The sequence below is a fragment of the Salmo trutta genome, chromosome 19 (genome assembly GCF_901001165.1).
Source record: "Salmo trutta chromosome 19, fSalTru1.1, whole genome shotgun sequence".
Lineage (NCBI taxonomy): Eukaryota > Metazoa > Chordata > Actinopteri > Salmoniformes > Salmonidae > Salmo > Salmo trutta.
The window spans coordinates 29,116,310-29,144,271 of record NC_042975.1 but is presented as its reverse complement, the minus strand read 5'-3'; the positions used below and the strand labels follow the sequence as shown (position 1 = coordinate 29,144,271).

The 27,962-nt window shown below is 39.5% G+C and overlaps 1 protein-coding gene across 3 annotated transcripts; it reads left to right on the top strand.

The window, feature by feature from the left end:
* The first annotated feature begins 4,649 nt into the window (after window positions 1-4,649).
* On the top strand, window positions 4,650-27,705 carry LOC115154300 (protein FAM114A2-like). 3 transcript variants are annotated; one of them, XM_029700378.1, is made up of 14 exons: window positions 4,650-4,759; window positions 7,589-7,897; window positions 8,771-8,870; window positions 9,059-9,160; window positions 9,337-9,440; window positions 9,542-9,676; window positions 9,781-9,939; window positions 10,533-10,656; window positions 15,502-15,587; window positions 15,803-15,901; window positions 15,993-16,132; window positions 16,295-16,367; window positions 23,645-23,698; window positions 26,936-27,705. In XM_029700378.1, exons 2-14 carry the CDS (start codon window positions 7,601-7,603, stop codon window positions 27,035-27,037), a joined length of 1,575 nt encoding a protein of 524 aa, XP_029556238.1. In that variant the 5' UTR covers window positions 4,650-4,759; window positions 7,589-7,600; the 3' UTR covers window positions 27,038-27,705. The 3 variants fall into 3 exon arrangements, with proteins under 3 accessions (XP_029556238.1, XP_029556239.1, XP_029556237.1); XM_029700379.1 differs by having other exon boundaries at window positions 4,658-4,759; window positions 7,612-7,897; XM_029700377.1 differs by lacking the exon at window positions 4,650-4,759 and adding an exon at window positions 6,342-6,365 and having other exon boundaries at window positions 7,612-7,897.
* Window positions 27,706-27,962: the final 257 nt, after the last annotated feature.

Sequence of the window (27,962 nt, the reverse complement as noted above, 5' to 3'; positions counted from 1 at the left end):
AAATCAAAAAGCCTGCATGACAACAGGAAGCAGCAACAGTAGCATTTTCAAAAGTGGTGTAATGTACTTTAGTAAAAATACTTAAAGTACTACAACTACTTAAGTTGTTACTTTGGGGTATTTGTACTTTCTTTACTATTTATATTTTGACAACTTTTACTTTCACAACATTCCTAAAGAAAATAATGTACTTTTTACTCCATACATTTTTCCTGACACCCAAAAGTACTCAAAATTACATTTTGAATGCTTAACAGGACAGTAAAATGGCACAATTCACTCACTTATCAAGAGAACAAGTGGTCATCCCTACTGCCTCTGATCTGGCGGGCTCACTAAACAGAAAGGCATAGTTTGTAAATTATGTCTGAGTGTTGGAGTGGGCCACTGGCTATCCATAAATTTAAAACAAGAAAATGTGCTGTCTGCTTTGCTTAATATAAGGAATTTGAAAGGATTTAAACTTTTACTTTTGATAGTTAGGTATATTTTAGCAATTACTTTTACTTTGATACTTAAGTATATTTAGAATCAAATACATTAAGACTTTTACTCAAGTAGTATTTTACTGGGTGACTTTCACTTTAACTTGAGTAACTTTCTATTAAGGTATCTATACTTTTACTCAAGTATGACATTTGGATAATGGTGCCGGAGGGGATGGCTGCCATTTTATGGGCTACTAAGCAACTGTGCTATTTCGCATTGTTTGTAACTTATTTTGTACATAATGTTGCTGCTACCATCTCTTATGACTGAAAAGAGCTTCTTGATATCAGAAGAGCGATTACTCACCTCGAACTGGATGAAGATTTTTTTCTTTACTGAGTCCGACGCGAAGGATATACTGCTTCTCCGAGACCAGGCCCAAATTCCCCATCATTCGCGTGAAAAAAAGATGGAAATAGATGGGGGCGGAGATCGGGGTGCCTTGTGAGAATTAGTTGGTGAGTGGGTAACCCGCCTCTACCATCCTTTCTATTGGCCTATGTGCAATCACTGGAAAATAAACTGGATGTTATCCGCTCAAGACTATCCCACCAACGGGACATTAAAAACTGTAATATCTTATGTTTCACATAGTCAAGGCTGAACGACGACATGGATAACATTCAGTTGGCTGGGTTTTTCGTGCATCAGCAGGACAGAACAGCTACGTCTGGTAAGGCGAGGGGTGGGGGTGTGTGTCAGCTGGTGCGCAATGTCTAATATTAAGGAGGTCTCGAGGTATTGCTCGCCTGATGTAGAGTACCTCTTGATAAAATGTAGACCACACTATATACCAAGAGAGTTTTCATCTATATTTTTCGTAACCATCTATTTACCACCACAAACCGATGCTGGCACTAAGACCGCACTCAACGAGCTGTATAAAGCCATAAGCAAACAAGAAAATGCTCATCCCGAAGCGAATCTCCTAGTGGCCGGGGACTCAATCCTCAATCCGTTTTACCTAATTTCTATGAATGGTACTTTTAACTTTACATTTCAACAGGATTCTACTTTATCAGGTACATTTTGATGATATTAATGAAATAGTGAAAATATGTTTGCCCTGGCTAGTATATCTTGGGGATCCGTGTTATCCCAGAGTTTCTAAACCTTGCGAAACAGACCAAACAGACCAAGCCGGGATTTCGGATATGAGAAGTCAATGAGAGAAGTGAAACATTTTTCCTTAGTTGTTAATTTTCTCTAAATCTAAAGGCACAACCTAGATTTGAGACAATATCTTAAGTACAGAGAGACAGAGAGAAGTTGTGGGCGGAGCTAGAAAGTTGTCTGTCAGAATATTACAATATAAATTTACTTTTGATCTGTCTCTGCATATTTCAAGACATGGAATATGGGGGTGTAGTGAGATTCCCAGTGGGCTGGACGATTCTCTTCTCAACACTCAACTTGAAAAAACGTGTACTGAAAACGTGGGACTCAATTAATCCGCAATCACTAACACAATGGAAAAATTGCATGGGCGACCAAGAAAAACAAATGTATACAATTAAGGCCAAGTGGCAAACAATAATGCACTTACTAGGGATGGGGGTGTGAGCATGTGGGTCAGGACAGATGAGATGTAGTCATTGTTTATGTGTGTCTGTAAGTTGTTGTTCATATGTAGAAGTTTGTATATGGAGATTTTTTTAAAATGTATTCATACCCCTTGACTTGTTGAGCTACAGCCTGAATTCAAAATGGATTTAAAAAAAAACAATCTCACCCATCTACACACAATAACCCATAATGACAAAGTCAAAACATGTTTTTAGAAATGTTTGCACATTTATTGAAAATGAAATACATAAATATGCATTTACATAATCACAGATACAACCATTTTCAAGTATTGCCATAGATTTTCAAGCAGATTTAAGTCAAAACTGTAACCACTCAGGAAAATTCATTGTCTTCTTGGCAAGCAACTCCAGTGTAGATTTGGCCTTGTGTTTTAGGTTAATGTCCTGCTGAAAGTTGAATTAATATCCTAGTGTCTGGTGGAAAGCACACTGAAACAGGTTTTCCTCTAGGATTTTGCCTGTGCTTAGCTCCATTCCGTTTCCTTTTTATCCTGAAAAACTCCCCAGTCCTTAATGATTACAAGCATACTCATAACATGAATATGGAGAGTGGTACTCAGTAATGTGTTGTATTGGATCGGCACCACATATAACAATTTGTTTAGCATATACCATATGTTTTGCAGTATTACTTTAGTGCCTTGTTGCAAACATGTTTGAATATTTGTATTCTGCATAGGGGTCCTTTTTTTCAGTCTGTCATTTATGTTAGTATTGTGGAGTAACTACAATATTGTTGATCCATCCACATTTCTCTACTATCACAGGAATTAAACTCTGTAACTGTTTTAAAGTCTCAATTGGTGAAATTCCTGAGCGGTTTCCTTCCTCTCTGGTAGGAAGGATGCCTGTATCTTTGTATCTTTGTAGTGACTGGGTGCATTGATACACCATCCAAAGTGTATTTAGTAACTTCAACATGCTCAAAGGGATAGATATATATTTTTACCCATCTACCAATAGGTGCCCTTTTTTTGAGAGGTATTGGAAAACCTCCCTGGTCTTTGGGGTTGAATCTGTGTTTGAAATTCACTGCTAGACTGAGGGACCTTACAGATAATTGTAGGGGTGTGGGATACAGAGATGAAGTAGTCATTCAAAAATCATGTTAAACACTATTATTGCACACAGAGTGCAATAATTATGTGACTTGTTAAGCAAATGTTCACTCCTGAACTTATTTAGCCTTGCCATGGCAAAGGGGTTGAATACTTATTGACTCAAGACATTTTAGCTTTTCATATTTAATTCATTTGTACACATTTTGAAAACATATTTCCACTTTGACGTTATGGGGTTGTCTCGCCCTGACCTGAGAGAGTCGTTTTTCTCTGTTTGGTTAGGTCAGGGTGTGACATGGGGTGGGCATTCTATGTGTTGTATGTCTATGTTGTATTTTCTTTATTGGCTGAGTATGGTTTCCAATCAGAGGCAGCTGTCATTCGTTGTCTCTGATTGGGAATCATACTTAGGCAGCCTTTCCCCCACCTGTGTTTGTGGGTTATTATTATTTCTGTGTGTGTTGTGTGTATACACCACACTTACATTTCTTGCTGTTTACGTTCGGTTTTCTTCAAATAAAGATGTGGAATTACCGGCACGCTGCGCCTTGGCTCATATATGACAGGGAATTTGAAGATCGAGAACGTGACAGGGGTATTGTGTGTAGGCCACTGACAAAAACTCTATTTTTAATCCATGTAACACAACAAAATGTGTAAAAGGTCAAGGGTAGGGTGACCACATTTAAAATACCCAACAAAAGGATTTTGTGGGACATTCGCGGGACAGTGTAGTCTACATGAATACAACATGTTGGCAGCATCGTATGCCAATCATTTGATCTCAATCATTTTCATGGGAATATGCATTTAGTCTAATATGGCCATTTACTTAGGCTATTTTTGTAGCTCTTCATCAGAAGCACACATTTTGTAAGTAGTTACACCTAACTGTCCTCTCCAAGTTTAGCTCGAATTTAGCTCGAAAGGATTTTGATAAAAATTGGTTGCCTATGATATTAGCCTATGTCTCTTGCGCTGCGCAGAATATAAGATCTCAAAAACAATTTGAGAAGTGTTTAACGTCACCAGTAGATATATTTTCATAAGCACAATGTGACTATAATAGACCATTTAGAATGTCTGACTGAAATACGGGACAAATCAACCTTGTTTTCCTAAATTAGTTGTGCTTGAATTTGTTGATAAAATGCGGGACATTATTGTTTAGTTACGGGACCCGGAACTAAGGGCCAAAATGCGGGACTGTCCCAGACATGTGGTCACCCTAGCACCCAAGGCCTGTAAATACTTTCTGAAGGCACTGTATGTATGGTGGTCAGAATCTGCATAGACCAACAGAAGTTCAAAGTACAGTATGCTGATTGACATTTACAATGTTCATTCTATTGCAAGTTGTTATCTCTAGTTATCTAGGCGCTTTCTTTGGTAATTTGATTTTGGCCCTAATAAACTCATAAAACCAACTGGCGAATGTTTTTTTCACTCCAGCTCAGCAGGTAGCGGTGTGTACTATTTTGTACAGGAAATCCACGCGCCTAGCAGTAGAGGAAACTCTCAACCCAAACAAATCATTGTGTGAGGTGGCTAGTCGCACAATTCCTTGCAAGACAAAGAATAAAATCAAGAATATTATGACTTTTCGGATACAATTGCTAGGTTTGTAACGTCAATAGTTTGTAGCCTTTATTTAAACAATGTAACTTATTTCGTAGACTTTTATCTGTCACCTTTCTAGAAGAAATTATAGCAATATTGGATTAAAAACAAGTTAGTAAACTAACTAAAATAAAATGCAATGTCTAGCGGTTAGAGTGGAACTGACAGCGTTTTAACTACTTTAATTTAACTAGGCAAGTCAGTTAAAAACACCTTTTTTTTATTTACAATGATGGTCAAGGAACAGTGGGTTAACTGCCTTGTTCAGAGGAACAGATTTTTACCTTGTCAGCTCGGGGATTCGATCTAGCAACCTTTCGGTTACTGGCCTAATGCTCTAACCACTAGGCTACCTGCCGCCCCGATATGAAACAGATATGAAACAAACAGACAATCATAATATCAGTCAAAAATATACATTTCCCAGTTTATGCTTCAAAACTAACTTTATACGAGGTTTTAAAAATAGGTTATATTTGACTCAAAATTCCATGACGTACAGTAAGGCATTTTTGGTAGAATAGATGGATGCAGTTCAATGCATGATTATTATAATTCACCAATACATTTCTTGGTAGTCCATCATATATTGCTATCAGGTTGTAAATCACAGCTGGCCTGGTACATTGCTTTTTTGCCTCCACCTATTCGGGATGCACTGTTTCAGTTTCAATGACTCAATTTTTTTAACTAAAATGGGCGACTGTAACTAAGGCAGGGAATGTCAATACAATGAAACTGGAAAGGGCAATAATCACAAGTCAGTCTTAACGTAGCTAATAGGTTAGCGAAGATGTCAAACACAATGCCCACAGGCCGAATAGGACACACAAGCGAGTATAAATGAGTCAACAGTTGAGTCATCTACTTTATGAAATTTGCCTGATGCGCTTGTATTAACTTCCATTGCACTGTCACGTTTACAGCGCACAGTGGAGGGAACGTGTACAGACAGATGCCACAGTCCTAGCTTGGCGACTAAAATGTTTCAGTATGGCTTTGGTTTCTAAACCTTGACAATGGATAACCAAACAACTAAACCTGCAACACAACACCATGCAAAGGAGAAACATGTAGGCCTATTACAGCAACATTTCAACAGTATCCTAGGCTGGCTACTCAACTACAATACATTTTGAGTGCACCATACAGCAGTGCTACATTCAACCACCGGTGATCAATGCATTGCAACAACAAAAAATTAAACATGTTTTAAGTTTAAATGTTACAACAACCTATAGCTACGTTCTTGTTTGGAGTGAAATAGTTTTTCATTGGGGTATATTACGCACATCAGCAAAGGCCGTAGACATGTTATTTATCTACTTTTTAAAAATATGTTAAAATTCTATATACAGCATTTGTTTTGTATTAAACAATGGTCAGTTTGTGTCGCAGATGCACGTTTTTTATAAAAACAAATAGGCTGTGTCTGGCACGCGAATTCGTTGTTTTTTTCAATATGGTCCTTTCGCTGATTGAGTTTGACACCCCTAGGCTAGCGTATCTATTTATGTATCTATTTATTTATTTAGCAAGCTGAAAACAAGGAGCCTAACATTAGCTAGCTAACTGCTGGGAGGATGTCTTGTCATTGGAGGAGTGGGTGAGTAACCGACTTTTCCCCATGTATCTTTTTTCGGTGGCTACAGCTAAAGATGCAGGTGTTATTTGGTTAGCTGGCAAGAAACGTGAATCGCTTTGCTAGATAGCTAGCTATGTTGAACTTGAATCATATTGACGTCACCAGACCCGGGCCAATGACTGGAACGAATTGCAAAAATCACTGAAGCTGGAGTCTTATATCTCCCTCACTAACTTTAAGCATCATCAGCTGTCAGAGCAGCTCACAGATCACTGCACCTGTACATAGCCCATCTGTAAATAGCCCACCCAACTATCTCATTCCCATATTGTTATTTATTTTTTGTTCCTTTGCACCTCAGTATCTCTACTTGCACATTCATCTTCTGCACATCTATCACTCCAGTGTTTAATTGCTAAATTGTAATTATTTCACCACTATGGCCTATTTATTGCCTTACCTCCCTAATCTTACTACATTTGCACACCTGTATATCGACTTTTCTATTGTGTTATTGACTGTACGTTTGTTTATCCTATGTGTAATTCTGCGTTTGTGTCGCACTGCTTTGCTTTGTCTTGGCCAGGTCGCAGTTGTAAATGAGAACTTGTTCTCATCTGGCCGACCTGGTTAAATAAAGGTGAAATAAAAAATACATTAAAAAAAAGCTCTGATTGGCTATGCCGCACCGGTCTGCGTGGACTCTGGTCCTGGACAGGACAGATGTTTTTTATTTTATTCTTTTTTTATTTACTGCAGTGTCTATTAATTGTCCAAACGCACGGCTGCTTTCCCACTCTATTTTGCTATAGAAGTTTCAGAAATGCCTTACTATAGTAATTACCAAACATTCTATGAATTTATGAGAACGTGAAAATTACCACATCTAAGTGCTCGCTTGTCAGAAAATGTAATTTTTTTTTTACAAGTAATATTCCTCCAGGGAGTGTATAATTACTTCCACTTGAATGTGTTTTATGTAACACTTCCTACCTTGCCATCTTACGTTTGGCTCAGACAACTGTTATCTTAGTTTCTGAGTATCAGTCCCTAATCTGTCATTTAGCTAATCTAGTTTGCTAGGTAGACTAAATCTGCAAGAAAAGCCTATGCCTTGTCAGTATGGCACGAGACCTCTACCTCCAGCTTAATGATTGGATAGAATGTCCTTTTTAAGCCTGTTTTTAGTTGCCATTATACATTGCACATGAAGTTCTTATTTTATTTTCATCAAATAACAACAGGTATGTCTTAATATGTCGGACAGCGAAGCCCCCATTGACCCTGCTGGGAGTTCTGAGTTCGCAGAGCCATTCGCAGAGAAAGAGGCCCCACTGCGGAAACCCATGCCTGTGACACTAACAGACAGTGCTCAACAGACACCAGACAGCTCTCCACAGATACCAACAGGAGACAGCACCACTGATAACTCCACAGATGTCGCCCCAACCAGGAAGGAAAGGAAGACCAGGAAAAGACCAGAGCCAAAACCTCCAGTTGAAGTCCAGGAGACCCAGGAGGAGAAACCCAAAGTAGAAGAAGAGCCAGTCAAAGTAAGACATGATGTGATACAGCTGGGTGAAAGATTCAATAAGCTTAACTTCTACCCTTAAAAAACCAATCAGCAGTTGAAACAATAACAAAGTGTGCTCCTGCCACTGTTTTGGTAAAAAGCTGAGGGATGGGTCTGGAGAAACTTTTACTCTGAAATTCATAGACAGAGCTATGGATGCAAGGACTGACCATCCATGATATCAAAATTACAGTTTTAACCATGTTTTGAGGCTATATAGTGTTTGTTAATATTTACTTTGCTTATAAACATTTGAGTAAAACAAGTTAATATTTTTGGTTCTGATGGGATGACAGTGCAACTAAGCTCATGATGCATTTATAAGTTGTATTCTTCAAGAATTAGTGGGTACATATAATTCATTTACACTACCGTTCAAAAGTGTGGGGTCACTTAGAAATGTCCTTGTTTTTGAAAGAAATGCACATTTTTTGTCCATTAAAATAACATCAAATTGATCAGAAATACAGTGTAGACATTGTTAATGTTGTACATGACTATTGTAGCTGGAAACGGCAGATTTTTAATTGAAATCTACATAGGCGTACAGAGGCCCATTATCAGCAACCATCACTCCTGTGTTCCAATGGCACGTTGTGTTAGCTAATCCAAGTTTATAATTTTAAAAGGCTAATTGATCATTTGTGGGTTCAATTACAGGCTCAAAATGGCTAGAAACAAAGTGACCCCAAACTTTTGAATGGTAGTGTATATCTAAAAAAACTGATGTAGCAACTGCTGATTGTCCCTTTTAAGGTCTGGATATGGTTTAGGTTTTATTTTAGCCATATAGGCTACAAACGGTAGACTCCGGCACAAACATTTTCTTTCTCCATCTCTCGCTCTCCTCCAGGCACCCAGTGAGTTGACAGTAGCCCGGGGAGGATGGGGCTACTGGGGGAGCTGGGGAAAGTCCCTCATGTCAACGGCCTCAGCCACTGTGGCCACTGTAGGTGAGGAAATCCAAAAAATGGATGTACAAATTTTAATGTCAGAGTTTTTTGTTTGTCTCTGTCTTAGTAATAGTCAGTTTGTATTATCATTATGGTGTCATGTTAAACAATATGTCTGCTCTTTCAGTCAGCATGGGTAAACTTTTAAAGATCTAAAAATAAATGTATTCCTTTCTTTTCATTCTGAGGCCAAGGGATCACCCAGGCTATTGAGAAGGCAGAGACTTCACTGGGAATCCCCAGCTCCACAGAGCTGTCTGCACCAATTAGAGAGGAGGACAAACAAGGAGGTAATGATAGCACACGCTGGTCATCAACATTATCAACTCGAGTCATCACTCTGGATTTAGCATCAGCCGTGATAAGCCTTAGTATATTTAGGATGCGTTTGTTGTGGAGATGTAGAGTGCTTCACTGTTGTAACTATGCACATTAGGTTGATGTCTGACATGTATATTACTTCTAGGTGAACCCAGTAATGAGACTGATAAAGGGGAAGGAGATGGAGCATCAGCCATGGGAAGCGCCATGGGAATGTTCTCATCCCTCAGCAGTGTTGTTCAAAGCACTGTAAGAAACAATACTTCTCTGCTTTTTTGACGATTACCATCATAATATGTTGTTTATGGGCAAAAGTGACTTGGTTACTGACTTAAATATCTATATTCCAGGGGAAAACAGTCCTAACAGGGAGTTTGGATGCCTTGGAGTTCATAGGCAAGAAGACCATGGATGTCATAGCAGAGGGAGATCCAGGTTTCAAGAAAACAAAGGGTCTGATGATCAAGACTAACACTCTTTCTCAGGTGAATGGATGTTAGAGAAGCCACCTCCAGTGTTGTGCTTACACTGTATTTGCGTTTGAAAGCTTTCTGACCAAGATTGAATAAGGTTTTTGCTTTGGCTGAAGGTCTTACGGGAGGCCAAGGAGCGTGAGGAGCATCAAACAGCCGAGGAGGTTTCCTCCGACACGGAAAAGAAGGCCCATTACGGAATGCTGTTCGATGAATTCCAGGGCCTAGCCCACTTGGAAGCTCTGGAGATTCTCTCCAGGGAGAGTGAGTCAAAGGTAATACTGAGCAAGTTCCACATTTTGTACATCGTACAAAGAAACAAGTAAACAGCCTCTCAAAACATTATTGATCGCACACAGCACACAGCCTTCCGTTGAAATTAATACAACATCTTGTTAGCTGTATTTTTGCTCACTTGTAAATGGAGAACCTACAGCCATTGTAACCTCTTGAAATATAAAAACAGGTCCATGGCACTTTAAAATTCTCTTGGCTCCTTTTAGTACAGGGGTTAGCAAAAGGCGGCCGGCAGGCAAGGGATTTTCTTTGGGGGGGTTGATAAAAAAAAGACTGTAAAATCACCAGGAATTCAGCTAAAAATTAGTTTAATTTAGGAAACCTGTTCCCAAGTATTCCCACAAATAATGATCATGTCTCATTGTGTCTCAAGGTACGAAATTATTGTCATTTTTAAATACAATCTCTTTTTGGGCCTAGTTGTAGTCAATTTTCAGTGTACCAATTATTATATTACTTTCTGGCCCCCCGACCATTCGGGCTGACAAAAATCATCCCCACGGGCTGAATCTAGTTGCCGTTTTAGTAGATCTTATCTACGACTGAATCAGTTGTATGTTGTGTGGTGTAGGTGAAGTCTGTTCTAACCACTCTGTCTGGAGAGGAGCTGGCCCAACTCAAAGAGGACCTGAAGCTCATCAAGGAACCCTTCTCTCTGGTAGAGTTTGACGACGAGGAGGTGGAAGAAAAGAAAGGTAGCCTACCGTCACAGAACAGTCACATAAAGTCTACTATCACAATGTTACATTTACAGTATTTTAGTACTCAAACAGTGACAATTTTAGCATGTAAATCTTGCTGGGGCAAACTCAACCAATTTTTTTAGATGCATGCTAACAAAGCCACTACACAACATTAAACAATACATTAAACAGCACAATAACAGTGACAAACAGTGCCCACAAACTGTTAGGGCCTACATAAAGCTGTCACAACAGCAGAGCTTTCCTTTCAAATCAAATCAAATTTATTTATATAGCCCTTCGTACATCAGCTGAAATCTCAAAGTGCTGTACAGAAACCCAGCCTAAAACCCCAAACAGCAAGCAATGCATGTGAAAGAAGCACGGTGGCTAGGAAAAACTCCCTAGGAAAAACTCCCTAGAAAGGCCAAAAAACCTAGGAAGAAACCTAGTGAGGAACCAGGCTATGAGGGGTGTCCAGTCCTCTTCTGGCTGTGCCGGGTGGATATTATAACAGAACATGGTCAAGATGTTAAAATGTTCATAAATGGCCAGCATGGTCAAATAATAATAATCATAGTAGTTGTCGAGGGTGCAACAAGCACGTCCGGTGAACAGGTCAGGGTTCCGTAGCCGCAGGCAGAACAGTTGAAACTGGAGCAGCAGCATGGCCAGGTGGACTGGGGACAGCAAGGAGTCATCATGCCAGGTAGTCCTGAGGCATGGTCCTAGGGCTCAGGTCCTCCGAGAGAAAGAAAGTGACAATTTTAGCATGTAAATCTTGCTGGGGCAAACTCAACCAATTTTTTTAGATGCATGCTAACAAAGCCACTACACAACATTAAACAATACTTTAAACAGCACAATTGAGTGAATCCGTACCACCGCTACACCTGGCTGTCAGTGGAGCCTAGTCTGGCGGGAAAACAGTTCCATCATCCTCATTTACTGCCTTTTTAAAAACCATAGCTGATATGGCTGACTTGCTTAAATAAATATGGTTTTGTGTAACTCAATAAGAGCCGCATTCTCCTTCAATAATAACAAATTCGTTTTTACTTTTGAACCATACACAAACATTATAAAATGTATGTTCAGTAAATTCATAATGTTTGTTCTTCTGTCATTAACACTTAGCTCTAAGTATAAGCAAGTGCAAGCAAACGAGGTAGGCTTTCATTCTGCACTTTCAAAATGGACACAGACAGAAATTCAGATGTTAGTTTAGATAAATTCAGCAAGATGTTCAGGCCTTAACTCTACTCTTCTTTAAGTTACCACACAGAGAGAGAGCAACACAGTTAGCCTAAAGTTTGATGTATTTTATTAGGCATATGTGGTCTAAAAAGGAAGGAAAACACAATCACGAGGATCCACTTACCACTTTACCGACTGTCACGACTTCCACCGAAGGTGGTTCCTCTCCTTGTTCGGGCGGTGCTCGGCGGTCGGCGTTGCCGGCCTACTAGCCATCACCGATCCATTTTTCCTTTTCTGTTGGTTTTGTCTTTGAATCATTCACACCTGGTTTTCTTTTGCTTTAATTTCTGTGTGTATATTTACCCCTGTTTCCACGCTTAGGTTTGTGCGGGGTTATTTTCATGTTGCTCAGGGAGGGTTTTTCCTCAGTTTATTCACGTGTGTTAAGTATAGTAGGAGTGTTGTTTTCCTCCTTCCGTGAATAACTGTGTGTTCCATTGTCTCGGGCGTTTATGGACTTGTACCTGTACCGTTTTGGGACTTGCCTATTAAAGACGCTACATTGACTCTCTGCTCTCCTGCGCTTGACTCCTTAGCTACCTTCAGTACGATTACGCAACACCGAAGCACAGACAGCGCATTGCGCAAACAAAACAACCCTTGCAATATCAACTGGAATTACATGGGTCTATTACTGAACTTTTTGTTGAAAATAAATATATATTTGAATGGGAAGAAAAGGTCACTGGCAAACATGATTACAGACCACAACATAATTGCATAATTTCAACATTGCCGAAAATTATGAATAAGATACTAATGAGATATACCTATATAAGCAATATAACAGTTGAGATGTACAAACTATGGCATATGGGAACGATGAGCTGATAAGAGGCAAGCCATAATTTCGATAAAGACATTAATGAGCGAGCAAGCTGTCCTTCTTCTGGGCAAATTTTGTCATCAAAGTCTGGCATTCTCTGGATTTATGGTGCTTTCAAGACAACTGGGAACTCGGGGGAAAAAAACTAGAACGAATCATAACGCCAGTGATCTTTAGGTCGGAGCTCTAGAAAGGGGACCGAGTGCCCGACTTGGAATTCCAAGTAGGATGACCATTCTAAATGTATTTTTATCAGTCGGAGCTTGTTTCTTTCAAAGTTCCCAGTTGTCTTGAACGCTCGGGAGTCTGAAATTTCCAAGTTCCCAGTTGTTTTGAACGCGGCAGAGGTTATGCTGGATTGAGAGCATAGCCAATGTATTCAACCCTTTCTGGGATATGGTGTTGCGCGTGAATATTTATCCTTTTAAGCTCGGAAAGAGACCCTTTCAGACAGATGTTTTAAATCCTTAAACCCAGACTTGGACCACACACTCTCCACCAAATAGCAGGGAGGGGAAACAAAATAGTGATTGCTTTGCAACGCTTGCAGTTAGCCACTGATTTCTTCAAAACTACTCATTGTTGAATTTGCGATTTCCGACTTGTTGTGTAATGTTTATGGCCAATGAGCACCGATACGGTTTATCTATAATTTCTCTTCGCATTACATAAATTGAAAAGGATTTGTCAGTAGATTGTCTACATGATTCATGATGACTGCTTGTCGAGCTAGCTAGCTTGCTTGTCTAGCTAGCTAGCTTGCTTGCTAGCTAAGATTTTGAAGGTATGATGTTGACATGATCAGTCCAATCAAAGCTATGATAGATATAATGGGATTTGAAGTCATTTTATCTGTGGCCAATGACCTTGAGCCTTCTTGGACGGGAACCTCTATTGTAAATCTATGGCAGCACCCAAGGGGGCTTGAACTGCCAAGCTCTCCCTGTAGATTCTGCAGTGTCCCCATGAGTGACTGAACACTAACCCAATCACAGTGCAACTAGAGAACATTACCAATGCCTACGCTCTGTGCTTTCGCTGGCTGCCCCTCCACCACTGAAAGCACTGAGTTAGTCTGAAACACCTGCTTTTGGAGCTGCCTTACTCAAGAAAGAGAGTATGTGGCTTTATTAACTCAATTATTATAGTTGTTTACATTGTTTGCAAACTGATATGTAAAATGAATTAATGCCAAAATAGCATGCAAAACAGGCAATATACAGTACCAGTCAAAAGTTTGGACACACCTACTCATTCCAGGGTTTTTCTTTATTTTGACTATTTTCTACATTGTAGAATAATAGTGAAGACATCAAAACTATGAAATAACACATATGGAATAATGTAGTAACCAAAAAAGTGTTAAACAAATCAAAATATATGTTATATTTGAGATTCTTCAAAGTAGCCACCCTTTGCCTTGATGACAGCTTTGCACACTCTTGGCATTCTCTCAACCAGCTTCATGAGGTAGTCACCTGGAATGCATTTCAATTAACAGGTGAGCCTTGTTAAAAGTTAATTTGTGGAATTTATTTCCTTCTTAAAACCTGTTACGGCTAGACGTTCCACTAAATTATTAGAAATATTTAACTTTCATAAAATCACAAGTGCAATACACCAAAATAAAGCTTAACTTCTTGTTAATCCAGCCACCATGTCAGATTTCAAAAAGGCTTTACGGCGAAAGCAAACCATGCGATTATCTGAGGACAGCAAGCACCCCACCATACAAACACATGAAAATCATATTTCAACCAAGCAGGTGCGACACGAAAGTCAGAAATAACGATATAATTCATGCCTTACCTTTGAAGATCTTCATCTATTGGCACTCCAATATGTCCCAGAAACATCACAAATGGTCCTTTTGTTTGATAAACTCCTTTTTTATATCCCCAAAATGTCAATTTATTTGGCGCGTTTGATTCAGAAAAACACCGGTTCCTACTCATTATTTTAACAGATTTAGAAACTTTAGAGTGTTTTCTATCCAAATCTACCAATTATATGCATATCCTAGCTTCTGGGCCTGAGTAGCAGGCAGTTTACTTTGGGCACGCTTTTTATCCGGATGTGAAAATACCGCCCCCTATCCCAAAGAGGTTTTAATGCATTTGAGCCAATCAGTTGTGTTGTGACAAGGTAGGGGTGGTATACAGGAGATAGCCCTATTTAGTAAAAAGACTAAGTCCAAATTATGGAAAGAACAGCTCAAATTAGCAAAGAGAAACGACAGTCCATCATTACTTTAAGACAGGAAGGTCAGTCAATCCGGAACATTTCAAGAACTTTGAAAGTTTCTTCAAGTGCAGTCGCAAAAACCATCAAGTGTTATGATGAAACTGGCTTTCATGAGGACCGCCACAGGAAAGGAAGACCCAGAGTTACCTCTGCTGCAGAGGACAAGTTCATTAGATTGCAGCCCAAATAAATGCTTCACAGTTTAGAAAATAGTAAAAATAAAGAAAAACCCTTGAATGAGTAGATGTGTCCAAACTTTTGACTGGTACTGTATATATTTTGCTAAACAGGTAGGGCTAAAAACAGGTGGGTCTCTGCCCTACCTGCCCAGAATGATGGGTCGCCACTGTACTCACAACAGAAACAAAATACTTTTGTTCTATGATTTTTTTTTTTTTCTGTGGGTGATAATTCAACTGAAAACCATCAGAATTGTTATCTTGTTTTGGGGAAAGATGGCAGTATGTTTTTGTGATAAATACAATGAGCAAAAGCAATACATGTTGTTTATTCATATTTATTTTCAGATGAAGATGGCGCTGAGTTTCTGAGGGAATTAACAGAGGCCCTTGATGGACTACGCATATCCACAACAGCTGACAAACTTGGCAAGGTTGGCACAATACATTTCTGTTTTGATTGAATTTCAAGCCAGTGATCTTACGGTCTCATGCTAGCGGTACAATAATATAGCAGTGTTTGTTGCCATCTTCTGGAGAGTTTTGGCAGGGCTGCGTTTTGAAAGGACTGAGCACTACTCGACTTTGCTTTTTCGGCATGGTAGATCACTAATCTCTAACCTATTTTCTCTCTGCAAACACTCATCAGGTGAGTAAGAATGCATGTGACCAGATTTCCCAAATGACCAAACCCATAAAGGAAGAAGAAAGGAATGAAGAGGAAGTGGCAAAAACATATACTGTTGAGGTATGCAAAATTATTATCTGACATCGTGACTATTGGAATGGAGCTTCTTTCTGTTGTAACAACTGATGTGAGTGTTGTTGATTCCTCTCAGAATGTCCACTCGTCGGCCATCAAAAGCCTGGCTGAGCTAACAGCCAGATCCATAGAGCAGTTCCACAAAGTGGCCGAGATGATCCTGCTCTGTACCAGCCAGAAGGTCACCACTTTGGAGCAGGCCAAAATCCTCTCGCAGTAAGTTCCTACACACCATCAGCCATCTCCAGAGTGTTATATTACTAGTCATAGATATAGCTCTGGTTCACACATCCCTAACCTTCAGACATAACGTGTGTGTATTGTCATATTCCAGTATGTGATTGTGCTCTAACTCAACATTTTGTTCTCCCCTTACAGAATAACAATTGTTTTGTGTAAAGAGATATCACTACTTTCCAAGAAGTTCACCTCCTGTTTAACTACAATAGGGGTAAGATAGTGATTCTATACAAACTATATTTAGACTGTCACTAAGCTTACACTCTTGGAAGCCACATTCACAGAACTCAGCTTCAGATGTTAGTATTCATGGTCTTGCACAACAACTTTTCATCATGGAACTTAATTGTACTGCCTCACTATGAAAATGTATAAACTGTCTTTTGAGTTTCACAAATACTGCTTTCGCATAGGATTTAAGGTATTTTGCCTGTAAACAAAACAGATAGGGCGATGTTTATATGACCCTCTTATGCATACGCTTTTTATGCCGGCATGCCGGGGACGAGTGGTAGTTGTGGTGTGCAGATGTGGGTAGGCGTCTATTTTAATAGCGTATTTTGAGTTTAATTAGGCCTACGGTACGGGTCTGTGCAGCCATGGCTGCGCCATCCAAATGAAATCAATAATTTGTTATTTTGTTGATTAAACAGACAATACAAACCTAACCGATTACAGTCAACACACATATACACTGAGTATAAAAAACATTAAGAACACCTGCTCTTTCCATTACATAGACTGATCAGGTGAAGGCTATGATTCCTTATTGATGTCACTTGTTAAATCCATTTCAGTCCGTGTAGATAGGGGGGCCTTGAGACACTTGAGACGTGGATTGTGTATGTGTGCCATTCAGTTGGTGAATGGGAAAGACAAAATATTTAAGTGCCTTTGAACGGTAGTAGGTGCCAGGCGCAACAGGTTGTGTCAAGAACTGCAACGCTGCTGGGTTTTTCACCCTCAACAGTTTCCTGTGTGTATCAAGAATGGTCCACCAACCAAAGGACATCCAGCCAACTTGTGGGAAGCATTGGAGTCAACATGGGCCAGCCTCCCTGTGGAACGCTTTTGACACCTTGTAGAGCCCATGCCCCAACGAATTGAGGCTGTTCTTAGGGCAAAAGGGGGAGGGGGGACAACTCAATATTAGGAAGGTGTTCTGAATGTTTGGTATACTCAGTGTATACTATAGTAAGAATATAACAGAATAAAATACAAAATGATATCTTTCCCATACAACTTGTCACAGAAAATGTTTCTGATCAGTGATAGATTCATTTTTTATTTTACCTTTATTTAACTAGGCAAGTCAGTTAAGAACAAACTCTTATTTTCAATGACAGACTAGGAACAGTGGGTTTAAATGCCTTCTTCAGGGGCAGAATGGCAGATTTTTACCTTGTCAGCTCGGGGATTCAATCTTGCAACCTTTCGGTTACTAGTCCAACGCTCTAACCACTAGGCTACCTGCCGCCCCAAGATGAGCAAACTAATAGCTAGATGAGCTATACCGCCTCCAAATAGCCTGTACAGATGGAAATTCAGTGAAATAAAATCACATTGATTGATTATCAGACAACATTTTTACATTTTAGTAATTTAGTATACAGTCTTATTCAGAGTAATTTTCAGGAGCAATTAGGGATGAGAAGTCAGTGAGGTCACAGGTTTTTGGTTGGGAGTAGGCCTAGGCTACTAAGTGACTGCTAGCAAAATAATCCACTTGTTAAACTACATAACATGGCAACATTTTCTAATAAATGAGCCAACTAGACAAGATGATCATGAGCAGCACTCACAGCAATTTAGCTAACATTTCCCCAGCCTAATTGTAGCTTAACCAATATCCAAACGGTGATTCAGTGAAAACAAAAATCTTACACTGATAAATGTATCAAGATGAGTCGCTTGTCTCAAAGCAGTGCGATGTCACTGTCCCAATCAATCAAAATCATGCTGAAATGAACGGGGTCTCAGATAATTACATATTATTCACACTCCATTTAGTATGATATGGTATGTATTCATTTGTGGATGTCATCACCCATTTTGTATGATATATTACGAATTACAATGTGTATTATATGTTACAAATTTGCTAAACGTACAAAATGTTACAAATTATAGCTAGGTGGCTTGGTGGCTAACATTAGCTAGCTGGCTAACGTTAGCTAGGCTGAGGGTTAGGGTTAAGGTTAGGATTAAGTTTAGGAGTTAGGTTAAAGGGTTAAGGGGAGGGTTAGCTAACCTGCTAAGTAGTTGCAAAGTAGCTTAATAGTAGTATGTAGTTGAAAAGTTGTTAATTAGCTAAAATGCTAAAGTTGTCCGTGATGAGATTTGAACTCACAACCTTTGGGTTGCAAGATGTTCACATTATACTCACACCCATCCACCCTGACCACCACCATACTTTTGTTTTTGCCTTAAGTAGCCTTCTTTCTAATGTAACCATACCAAATGTAACATCAATCAAATGTATTTATAAAGCCCTGTTTACATCAATCGATGTCACAAAGTGCAATACAGAAACCCAGCCTAAAACCCCAAACAGCAAGCAATGCAGATGTAGAAGCAAGGTGGCTAGGAAAACCTCCTTAGAAAGGCAGGAACCTAGGAAGAAACCTAGAAAGGAATCAGGCTCCGAGGGGTGGCCAGTCCTCTTCTGGCTGTGCATATCATACTAATCTGGATATCATAGATTTACATTTACTATGTTACGTCTAGTCTATGAGACCAGTGTGCCACACACAGGAGGCTATTGTTTCAAATGTATTACAATGATTAGATGACTTTGGGAGTTTCAGTAAGCAACAGTTTGATACATGCCTTCAATTGCATTAGCCTACTTTATTCCAATATTTTCGTCATTCAGTGATATTTATTCCCACGGTATTTCTTAGTGGTGGGCTATGCGAAGAGATGGGCCAAGTGACATGCCTTGCAAAGTTTAGAACTGTCAGGAGGACGGTAACAGGGCACTGACTATCAACCATCAAGATTTTAAGAGCATAATGCGTACCAATGCCACCTCAGCTGTTTCAGGCCTATCAGAGTACTCATATAATCTAACAATAGAATGCTTATATTACATATTTGGATCGAAAATGTACGAATTACCCTACCTCTGTATGTCTATATCTGTATAGCAGATGTAGTAGCGATCTGACATAAAGAAATGCATGTTGGTGTTGTAGCATGTCACCAGCATATCTCTATCTCTCTGGGGTTAGGCCATAATTCACTTCCTTTTATATATATATATGTTTGGAGACACCTACTCATTCAAGGGTTTTTCTTTATTTTGTACTATTTTCTACATTGTATAATAATAGTGAAGACATCAAAAATATGAAGTAACACATGGAATCATGTAGTCAACAAAAAAAGTTTGAAGAATCTCAAATGTAGCCACCCTTTGCCTTGATGACAGCTTTACACACTATTGGAATTCTCTCAACCAGCTTCACCTGGAATACTTTTCCAACAGTCTTGAAGGAGTTCTCACATATGCTGAGCACTTACTCTTATTTTCATTCATTCTGCGGTCCAACTCATCCCAAACCATCTCAATTTGGTTGAGGTCGGGGGATTGTGGAGGCCAGGTCATCTGATGCAGCACTCCATCACTCTCCTTCTTGGTCAAATAGCCCTTACACAGCCTGGAGGTGTGTGTTGGGTCATTGTCCTGTTGAAAAACAAATGATAGTCCCACTAAGCGCAAACCAGATGGGATGGCGTATCGCTGCAGAATGCTGTGGTAGCCCTGCTGGTTAAGTGTGCCTTGAATTCTAAATAAACCACAGACTGTGTCACCAGCAAAGCACCATCACACCTCCTCCTCCATGCTTCACGGTTGGAACCACACACGCGGAGATCATCCATTACCTGCTCTGCATCTCACAAAGAAAAGCTGGTTGGAACCAAAAATGTCAAATTTGGACTCATCAGACCAAAGGACTTATTTCCACCGGTCTAATGTCCATTGCTCGTGTTTCTTGGCCCAAGCAAGTCTCTTCTTATTATTGGTGTCCTTCAGTAGTGGTTTCTTTGCAGAAATTCGACTATGAAGGCCTGATTCACACGGTCTACCCTGAACAGTTGATGTTGAATCTGTTACGTTAACTCTTTGAAGCATTTATTTGGGCTGAAATCTGAGGCTGGTAACTCTAATGAACTTATCCTCTGCAGCAGAGGTAACTCTGGGTCTTCTTTTCCTGTGGTGGTCCCCATGAGAGACAGATTCATCATAACACTTGATTTGTTTTTGCGACTGCACTTTAAGAAACTTTCAAAGTTCTTGAGATTTTCCAAATTGACTGACCTTCATGTCTTGAAGTAATGATGGACTGTCGTTTCTCTTTGCTTATTTGAGCTGTTCTTACCATAAAATGGACTTGGTCTTTTACCAAATAGGGATATCTCCTGTATACCACCCCTGCCTTGTCACAACACAACTGATTGGCTGAAACGCATTAAGAAGGAAAGAAATTCCACAGTTTTAACAAGGCACGCCTATTAATTGAAATGCATTCCAGGTGACTACCTCATGAAGCTGGTTGAGAGAATGCCAAGAGTGTGCAAAGCTGTCATCTAGGCACAATGTGTCTACTTTGAAGAATCTCAAATATAAATATATTTTGATTTGTTTAACACCTTTTTTTGGTTACTACATGATTCCATATGTGTTATTTCATAGTTTTGATGTCTTTATTATTCTACAATATAGAAAATTGTCAAAATAAAGAAAAACCCTGGAATAAGTAGGTGTGTCCAAACTTTTGACTGGTATTGTATGTATTTATGTAACAAAAATAAGGACCACAATGGAAATAAGTCCCAGACTTTATTGTCCAAACAATATTTTTGTATATATGTACTATTTTAACTGACAAATAAGTCAATCAATGAATCAATCCAAACTGTGCAGCGGCCAATTGATGAAAGGAAAGAGACATCTGTTACAAAACACCAAAAGGTTTAATGACATTCTGAGATGTCTTCAATACTGGGTAAGCCTGCTGGGTAGAGAGGGATGTATTTTCTCTGACATAGTCTATTTATTTTGGCGTTGAAAACGCAAACCATGATTTTGAAGTGCCCAAAGTCTGTATGCTTTGTTTATTGGTTGTGTAGTGCATTGGTACAGAAACCTGTTTGTGGAAAATAAGTTTGAAATATTTTATACAGTGCATTTGGAAAGTTTTCAGACCCCTTGACTTTTTCCACATTTTGTTACGTTACATTCTTATTCAAAAATTGATTAAATAGTTTTTTCCCCTCATCAATCTACAGACAATACTCCATAATGACAAAGCAAAAACAGATTTTTCAAAATGTTTGATAATTTATTTTAAAAAAAAATCATATGACATTTACATAAGTGTTCAGACCCTTTACTCAGTACTTTGTTGAAGCACCTTTGGCAGCAATTACAGCCTCGAGTCTTCTTGTGTATGACGCTATAAGCTTGTCACACCTGTATTTGGAGAGTTTCTCCCATTCTTCTCTGCAGGTCCTCTCAAGCTCTGTCAGGTTGGATGGGGAGTGTCGTTTTCAGGTCTCTCCAGAGATATTTGATTAGGTTCAAGTCCGGTCTCTGGCTGGGCCACGCAAGGACATTCAGAGACTTGTCCCGAAGCCACTCCTGCGTTTTCTTGGCTGGGTTTTTAGGGTCGTTGTTCTGTTCGAAGTTGAACCTTCGCCCCCAGTCTGAGGTCTTGAGCTCTCTGGAGCAGGTTTTCATCAAGGATCTCTCTGTACTTTACTCCATTCGTCTTTGCCTCGATCCTGACTAATCTCCCTGTCCCTGCTGCAGAAAAACATCCCCACAGCATGATGCTGTCACCACCATGCTTCACCGTAGGGATGGTGCCAGGTTTCCTCCAGACGTGACGCTTGGCATTCAGGCCAAAGAGTCTTTAGGTGCCTTTTGGCAAACTCCAAGCAGGCGTCATGTGCCTCTTACTGAGGAGTGGCTTCTGTCTGGCCACTCTACCATAAAGGCCTGGCGGTGGAGTGCAGCTGAGATGGTTGTCCTTCTGAAAGGTTCTCCCATTTCCACAGAGTAACTTTAGAGCTCTGTCAGAGTGACCATTGGGTTCTTGGTTACCACCCTGACCAAGGCCCTTCTCCCTTAATTGCTCAGTTTGGCCGGTTGGCCAGCTTTAGGAAGACACTATGTTGTTCCAAACTTCTTCTATTTAAGATTGATGGAGGCCACTGTGTTCTTGGGGACTTTCAATGCTGTAGACATTTTTTGTACCCTTCCCCAGATCTGTACCTCAACACAATCCTGTCTCGGAACCCTACGGCCAATTACTTCGACCTCATGCCTTGGTTTTTGCTCTGGCATGCACTCTCAACTGTGGGACCTAATATTGACACGTCTGTGCCTTTCCAAATCATGTCCGATCAATTGACAGGTGGACTCCAATCAAGTTGTAGAAACATCTCAAGGATGCTCAATGGAAAGAGGATGCAGCTGAGATCAATTTTGAGTCTCATAGCAAAGGGTCTGAATACTTATGTAAAAAATGTTTTTAATACATTTTAGAATAAGGCTGTAACGTAACAAAATGTGTAAAAAGTCAAGGGGTCTGAATACTTTCTGAAGGCATTGTATAATTATAAGTGGCATAAAAAAAATCAGATTTCCCCTTGCTGATCATTGTCTGCACCAGGCTCTGATTGTGAGTGAGCTCGTTTGTGATGGTTGACGAACCCTCATCCTTCTGGCCCGTAGCCCTGCGTGGCATTGACTGCATGCTGAAGAGTCTTAGTCGATATCCATGTTTATAAACACAGGTTCTATGCAGTTATTGTTATTTGTGGCCGTAAACATTATTTTGAGATAATTCTATGAGGGGGGAGGGTCATGTGAAAATATTTGTAAATTTGGGAAGGGGAGTGCAATTTTGTTTTTTATGACACCTTGAGTTGGACTAGCCACTACCCCCCAGCACTTTTCGATCTATCTCTAACTAGCGTTAATGCAATGAATAGAAGTCTATGGTAACTGCTAGCAAGCTAGTAGTTTTTTTATGTTCTATTTATATCTGTAAATCAACCAATAAAATCAAGCAACACTTGGCCATGATTACAGACACCTGTGTGTGTTTTTTCAAAGTATATAAATTACTGAACCACAGTGTTTGTCATTATACACTGATGAAGAAAGCTTGTCTGTCGAAAAGTTAATTATAAAATTATTGCATCCGAGCTCTCCTTTTCTTTTTCATGCATGCTAGTAGATACCATAGACTTTCAGTCATTGTGCTAACACTAGTTAGCATTGGCTCGCAAAAGTACCTCTAACTTCCTTCATACTGGATGCAGAGACATAAAAATGGTATCCGTGAGTGAGTTCAGCTGACTCTGGGGAAGTAAATAAAGGGCTATATTGCCAAAATCTCTAAGTATCCCTTTAATAGGTGTATACGATTCCTAGTTCATTGACTAATAAGACCAAAACCTTTTGTTTTGCAGTCAAATGAAAAGGGAGATGTCCTCAATCCACTCATAACTGGAGTATTTTTGGAGGTTTGTATCTAATTAATTATCGTACATTGCTGCATATCACATCCTCTTCATTCTGTCTGAAAGCTGAATCATAACAATGTGTGTTTGTGTGTGTGAAAGATTTACAAATGTGGTGCATCGTTTATGTACAGTTGAAGTCGGAAGTTTACATACACCTTAACCAAATACATTTAAACTCAGTTTTTCACAATTCCTGACATTTAATCCTAGTAAAAATTCCATGTCTTAGGTCAGTTAGGATCACCACTTTATTTTAAGAATGTGAAATGTCAGAATAATAATAGAGAGAATGATTGATTTATTTCAGCTTTTATTTCTTTCATCACATTCCCAGTGGGTCAGAAGTTTACATACACTCAATTAGCATTTGGCAGCATTGCCTTTAAAATTGTTTAACTTGGGTCAAACAAGTTATTTATTTATACTTATTAAGCTTTGACATTGCTTAACTTCAGAGATACAGGAGTTCTGAGATTATTTCATTGTAGGGTAGCCTTCCACAAGCTTCTCACAATAAGTTGGGTGAATTTTGGCCCATTCCTCCTGACAGAGCTGGTGTAACTGAGTCAGGTTTGTAGGCCTCCTTGCTCGCACATGCTTTTTCAGTTCTGCACACACATTTTCTATAGGATAGAGGTCAGGGCCACTCCAATACCTTGACTTTGTTGTCCTTAAGCCATTTTGCCACAACTTTGGATGCATGCTTGGGGTCATTGTCCATTTGGAAGACCCATTTGCGACCAAACTTTAACTTCCTGACTGATGTCTTGAGATGTTGCTTCAATATATCCACATACTTTTCCTACCTCATGATGCATCTATTTTGTGAAGTGCACTAGTCCCTCCTGCAGCAAATCACCCCCACAACATGATGCTGCCACCCCCGTGCTTCACGGTTGGGATGGTGTCCTTCGGCTTGCAAGCCTCCCCCTTTTTCCTCCAAACATAACGATGGTCATTATGGCCAAACAGTTCTATTTTTGTTTCATCAGACCAGGGGACATTTCTCCAAAAAGTACGATCTTTGTCCCCATGTGCAGTTGCAAACCATAGTCTGGCTTTTTATGGCGGTTTTGGAGCAGTGGCTTCTTCCTTGCTGAGCGGCCTTTCAGGTTATGTCGATATAGGACTCGTTTTACTGTGGATATAGATACTTTTGTACCTGTTTCCTCCAGCATCTTCACAAGGTCCTTTGCTGTTGTTCTGGGATTGATTTGCACTTTTTGCACCAAAGTACATTCATCTCTAGGAGACAGACCGCGTCTCCTTCCTGAGCGGTGTCGTGTCTTTGGCTATGCCGGATTAAGTGATACGACATGCTAACTTATAAAATTATTTCTCTGTAATTAATATTACCTGATTAAGCTAATCATGTAAATGTAATTAACTAGAAAGTCGGGGCACCACAGAAGAACGTTTATAGAGCTGTTATCTTCTGAATAAACTCTTAAAATACTTAGTAATATTTTACATCGATAGCAGTCAATCTTATCTTATTTTCAGTCTCATCATGAAAGTTGTAAATTCTTGGTTATCTTCACGAACCCTGGCTAACAAGTTGAATCAGCAATACAAAATTGGGTTTAATTATTTATTTACTAAATACCTAACTAATCACACAGAATTACAAATACACAGAATACACTTGATGTCATACAGAAAACGTCCTGGTGGACTGAGCCTGTATCATGGCTGGTTACACAAAGAAAAAGGGGGTTGGGCTTGAATGAAAGAGCAGGAAGGTTTAGGAACAAAGAAACAGCAGCTATGCTATCGTAAATACATTATCTTATGCATTCTAAATTACCGCCCATTTGGAAAAGGAAAATGCAATAAATATTTACTCTGAGCTGCGCTTCGGTAGATTGGTCGTAGATGCTGGCCGTGGTTGGCCAACAGATCTTCCTGTAGTGGTAATGGAAGAATGTCAATGGTGGTGGTATCTTCGTCTGGTTGTTAGACTGGATCCGTCGTCCGTCCTTTCCTAGCCCACGTTAGCAGCGCTAACTCAACGGCTAGGAAGTATCACTTCGGTAGTGAATAAGCTCAAAGTTCATACCAGTTCATACCATAGCTCACGCCGAGGTTGGCTTAGTTCTGTTCTTGATATGTGTCTGTCCTTATAACGTAGAGGCTGCAGTCCTCACGTACTGGAACACGTGAATGTCTTTTCGTCAAAGACTTATATAGTGGAGAGGGGGAAAGGAGGGGTTTCATCGTTTATAACCCCATGTCTCTTCACAGGGTTGGCCACTGATCGGCAGGGCACTTTCCCTATGAAAACCCAATTCTCTCATTTGGAAGCTAAAATTACATTTAATCTCCTAACAAACAATTTCAATATCAAACATTTCAATTGCATAACAATTCCATGTGACTCTGATAACTAGAGGGTGTATACTTTCTCCGGTACAGTTTATGTCGTCCTGCCATCAATCATAATGTCTCAGATAACAATGAACTGACATACATACTCATTACGTTATCAAGCATATTTCCAACTGGTTTTATTAACAAAAGATGGTTCCTTTCCCTATTTGTTTGATGTTCCCAGACTATATTTAACACAGGCTATTCCAGTCCTTCAGTAGGGTCAGAGAGAGAGGGGAAGGGAGAAGGTATTTATGGGGGGTCATAAACCTTACCCACAGGCCAACGTCATGACAGCGGTATGACGGCTGCGTGGTCCCATGGTGTTTATACTTGCGTTCTATTGTTTGTACAGATGAATGTTGTACCTTCAGGCATTTGGAAATTGCTCCCAAGGATGAACCAGACACATTTTTTTCTGAGGTCTTGGCTGATTTCATTTGATTTTCCCATGATGCCAAGCAAAGAGGCACTGAGTTTGAAGGTAGGCCTTGAAATATATCTACAGGTACACCTCCAATTGACTCAAATGATGTCAATTGGCCTTTCAGAAGCTTCTAAAGCCATGACATCATTTTCAGGAATTTTCCAAGCTGTTTAAAGGCACAGTCAATTTAGTGTATGTAAACTTCTGACCCACTGGAATTGTGATACAGTGAATTATAAGTGAAATAGTCTGTCTGTAAACAATTGTTGGAGAAATGACTTGTGTCATGCACAAAGTAGATGTCCTAACCAAAACTATAGTTTGTTAACAAGAAATGTGTGGAGTGATTGAAAAACGAGTTTTAATGACTCCAACCTAAGTGTATATAAACTTCCGACTTCAAATGTATCCATGTACTTTATGTATTTCGTCTTCTTTAGGCTTCAAACAGTGCATCGTACATCCAGGATTCCTTCCAGCTCCTCATGCCTGTATTAGAGGTGTCCCACATTCAAAGTAGTGCTGACTCTAACCAACAGTGACCACATCTCTCTGCCAGCTGTGCGAACAAGGGACCCTGACAAAAAGCATTGACATAAAATTGCGGTTTTAAAAATACTTCCTCAGCTTTATTTTATATTTATTTCAAAGCCTATCTGAAGTGCCACACCTCAGAAGAAATGTACCTTTGACAAACAGTGTTTACTCGTCGTGGAGTATTGTAGTGCTGTTGTTGTATAGCACAGTAGATATACCAAATACAGTATTTGAGGAGTCTAGAGCTGACATGTTTGAATGACATTGATGTCTGCATTTCTCATACAAATACTGTGCTTATGTACTGACATTCATTGAGAAATTCTGAATATAGACTTTTCCATGTCTCTGTTTCACAATTACCATGATTCAATGCATTATTCATAAAACCAGGACTTCAGGATAACCTCAAGTACTTCAGGTGTCTGTATTGCAAATGAATGTGATATCGCTTTGGCACACATGCCTCCCTGTTTATCTTCAGGTGTAATTGTATAACCAGAATATTAGTAATTGAATGATGACCACTATGTAATTGTATCTTAGTAGGAAAAGTGATTGTGGTCATCTGTGTCTTGGAACTGTATCAGGTTTTCCTTGGACTTTTGGAGCTATTTTACAGTCAGGTATTTTACGCTTTTCAAATAAAGATAATGTCTTAAACAACATCCTATTAAATGCTTCGCATCGATTATTGTGGCATACCAAGGTCCATCCAGTTGAAGATTTGAGGAAATGTGACACAATTTATAAAGCATTTCATTTGTAAAAACTTTTACAAACCAATTAACTCCTGGATAATCAGGTAATTATTGTGCTGAAACCTTGATATACTGAATATAGATAGGGTCATGACCCAACTATAAAGTTACACACTATAGATATGTAGCAATTTAAGTTTGTATTTCTCTGGGGGTAAACGGGTGGATA

Excerpts from the sequence above, each read along its gene's own strand:
- LOC115154300 (XM_029700377.1), top strand. The coding sequence starts at position 6,343 with ATGTCTTGTCATTGGAGGAGTGG. Across the intron at positions 9,677-9,780 it reads AGACTAACACTCTTTCTCAG|GTCTTACGGGAGGCCAAGGA; the intron begins GTGAATGGATGT and ends CTTTGGCTGAAG. Across the intron at positions 15,588-15,802 it reads CAGCTGACAAACTTGGCAAG|GTGAGTAAGAATGCATGTGA; the intron begins GTTGGCACAATA and ends AACACTCATCAG.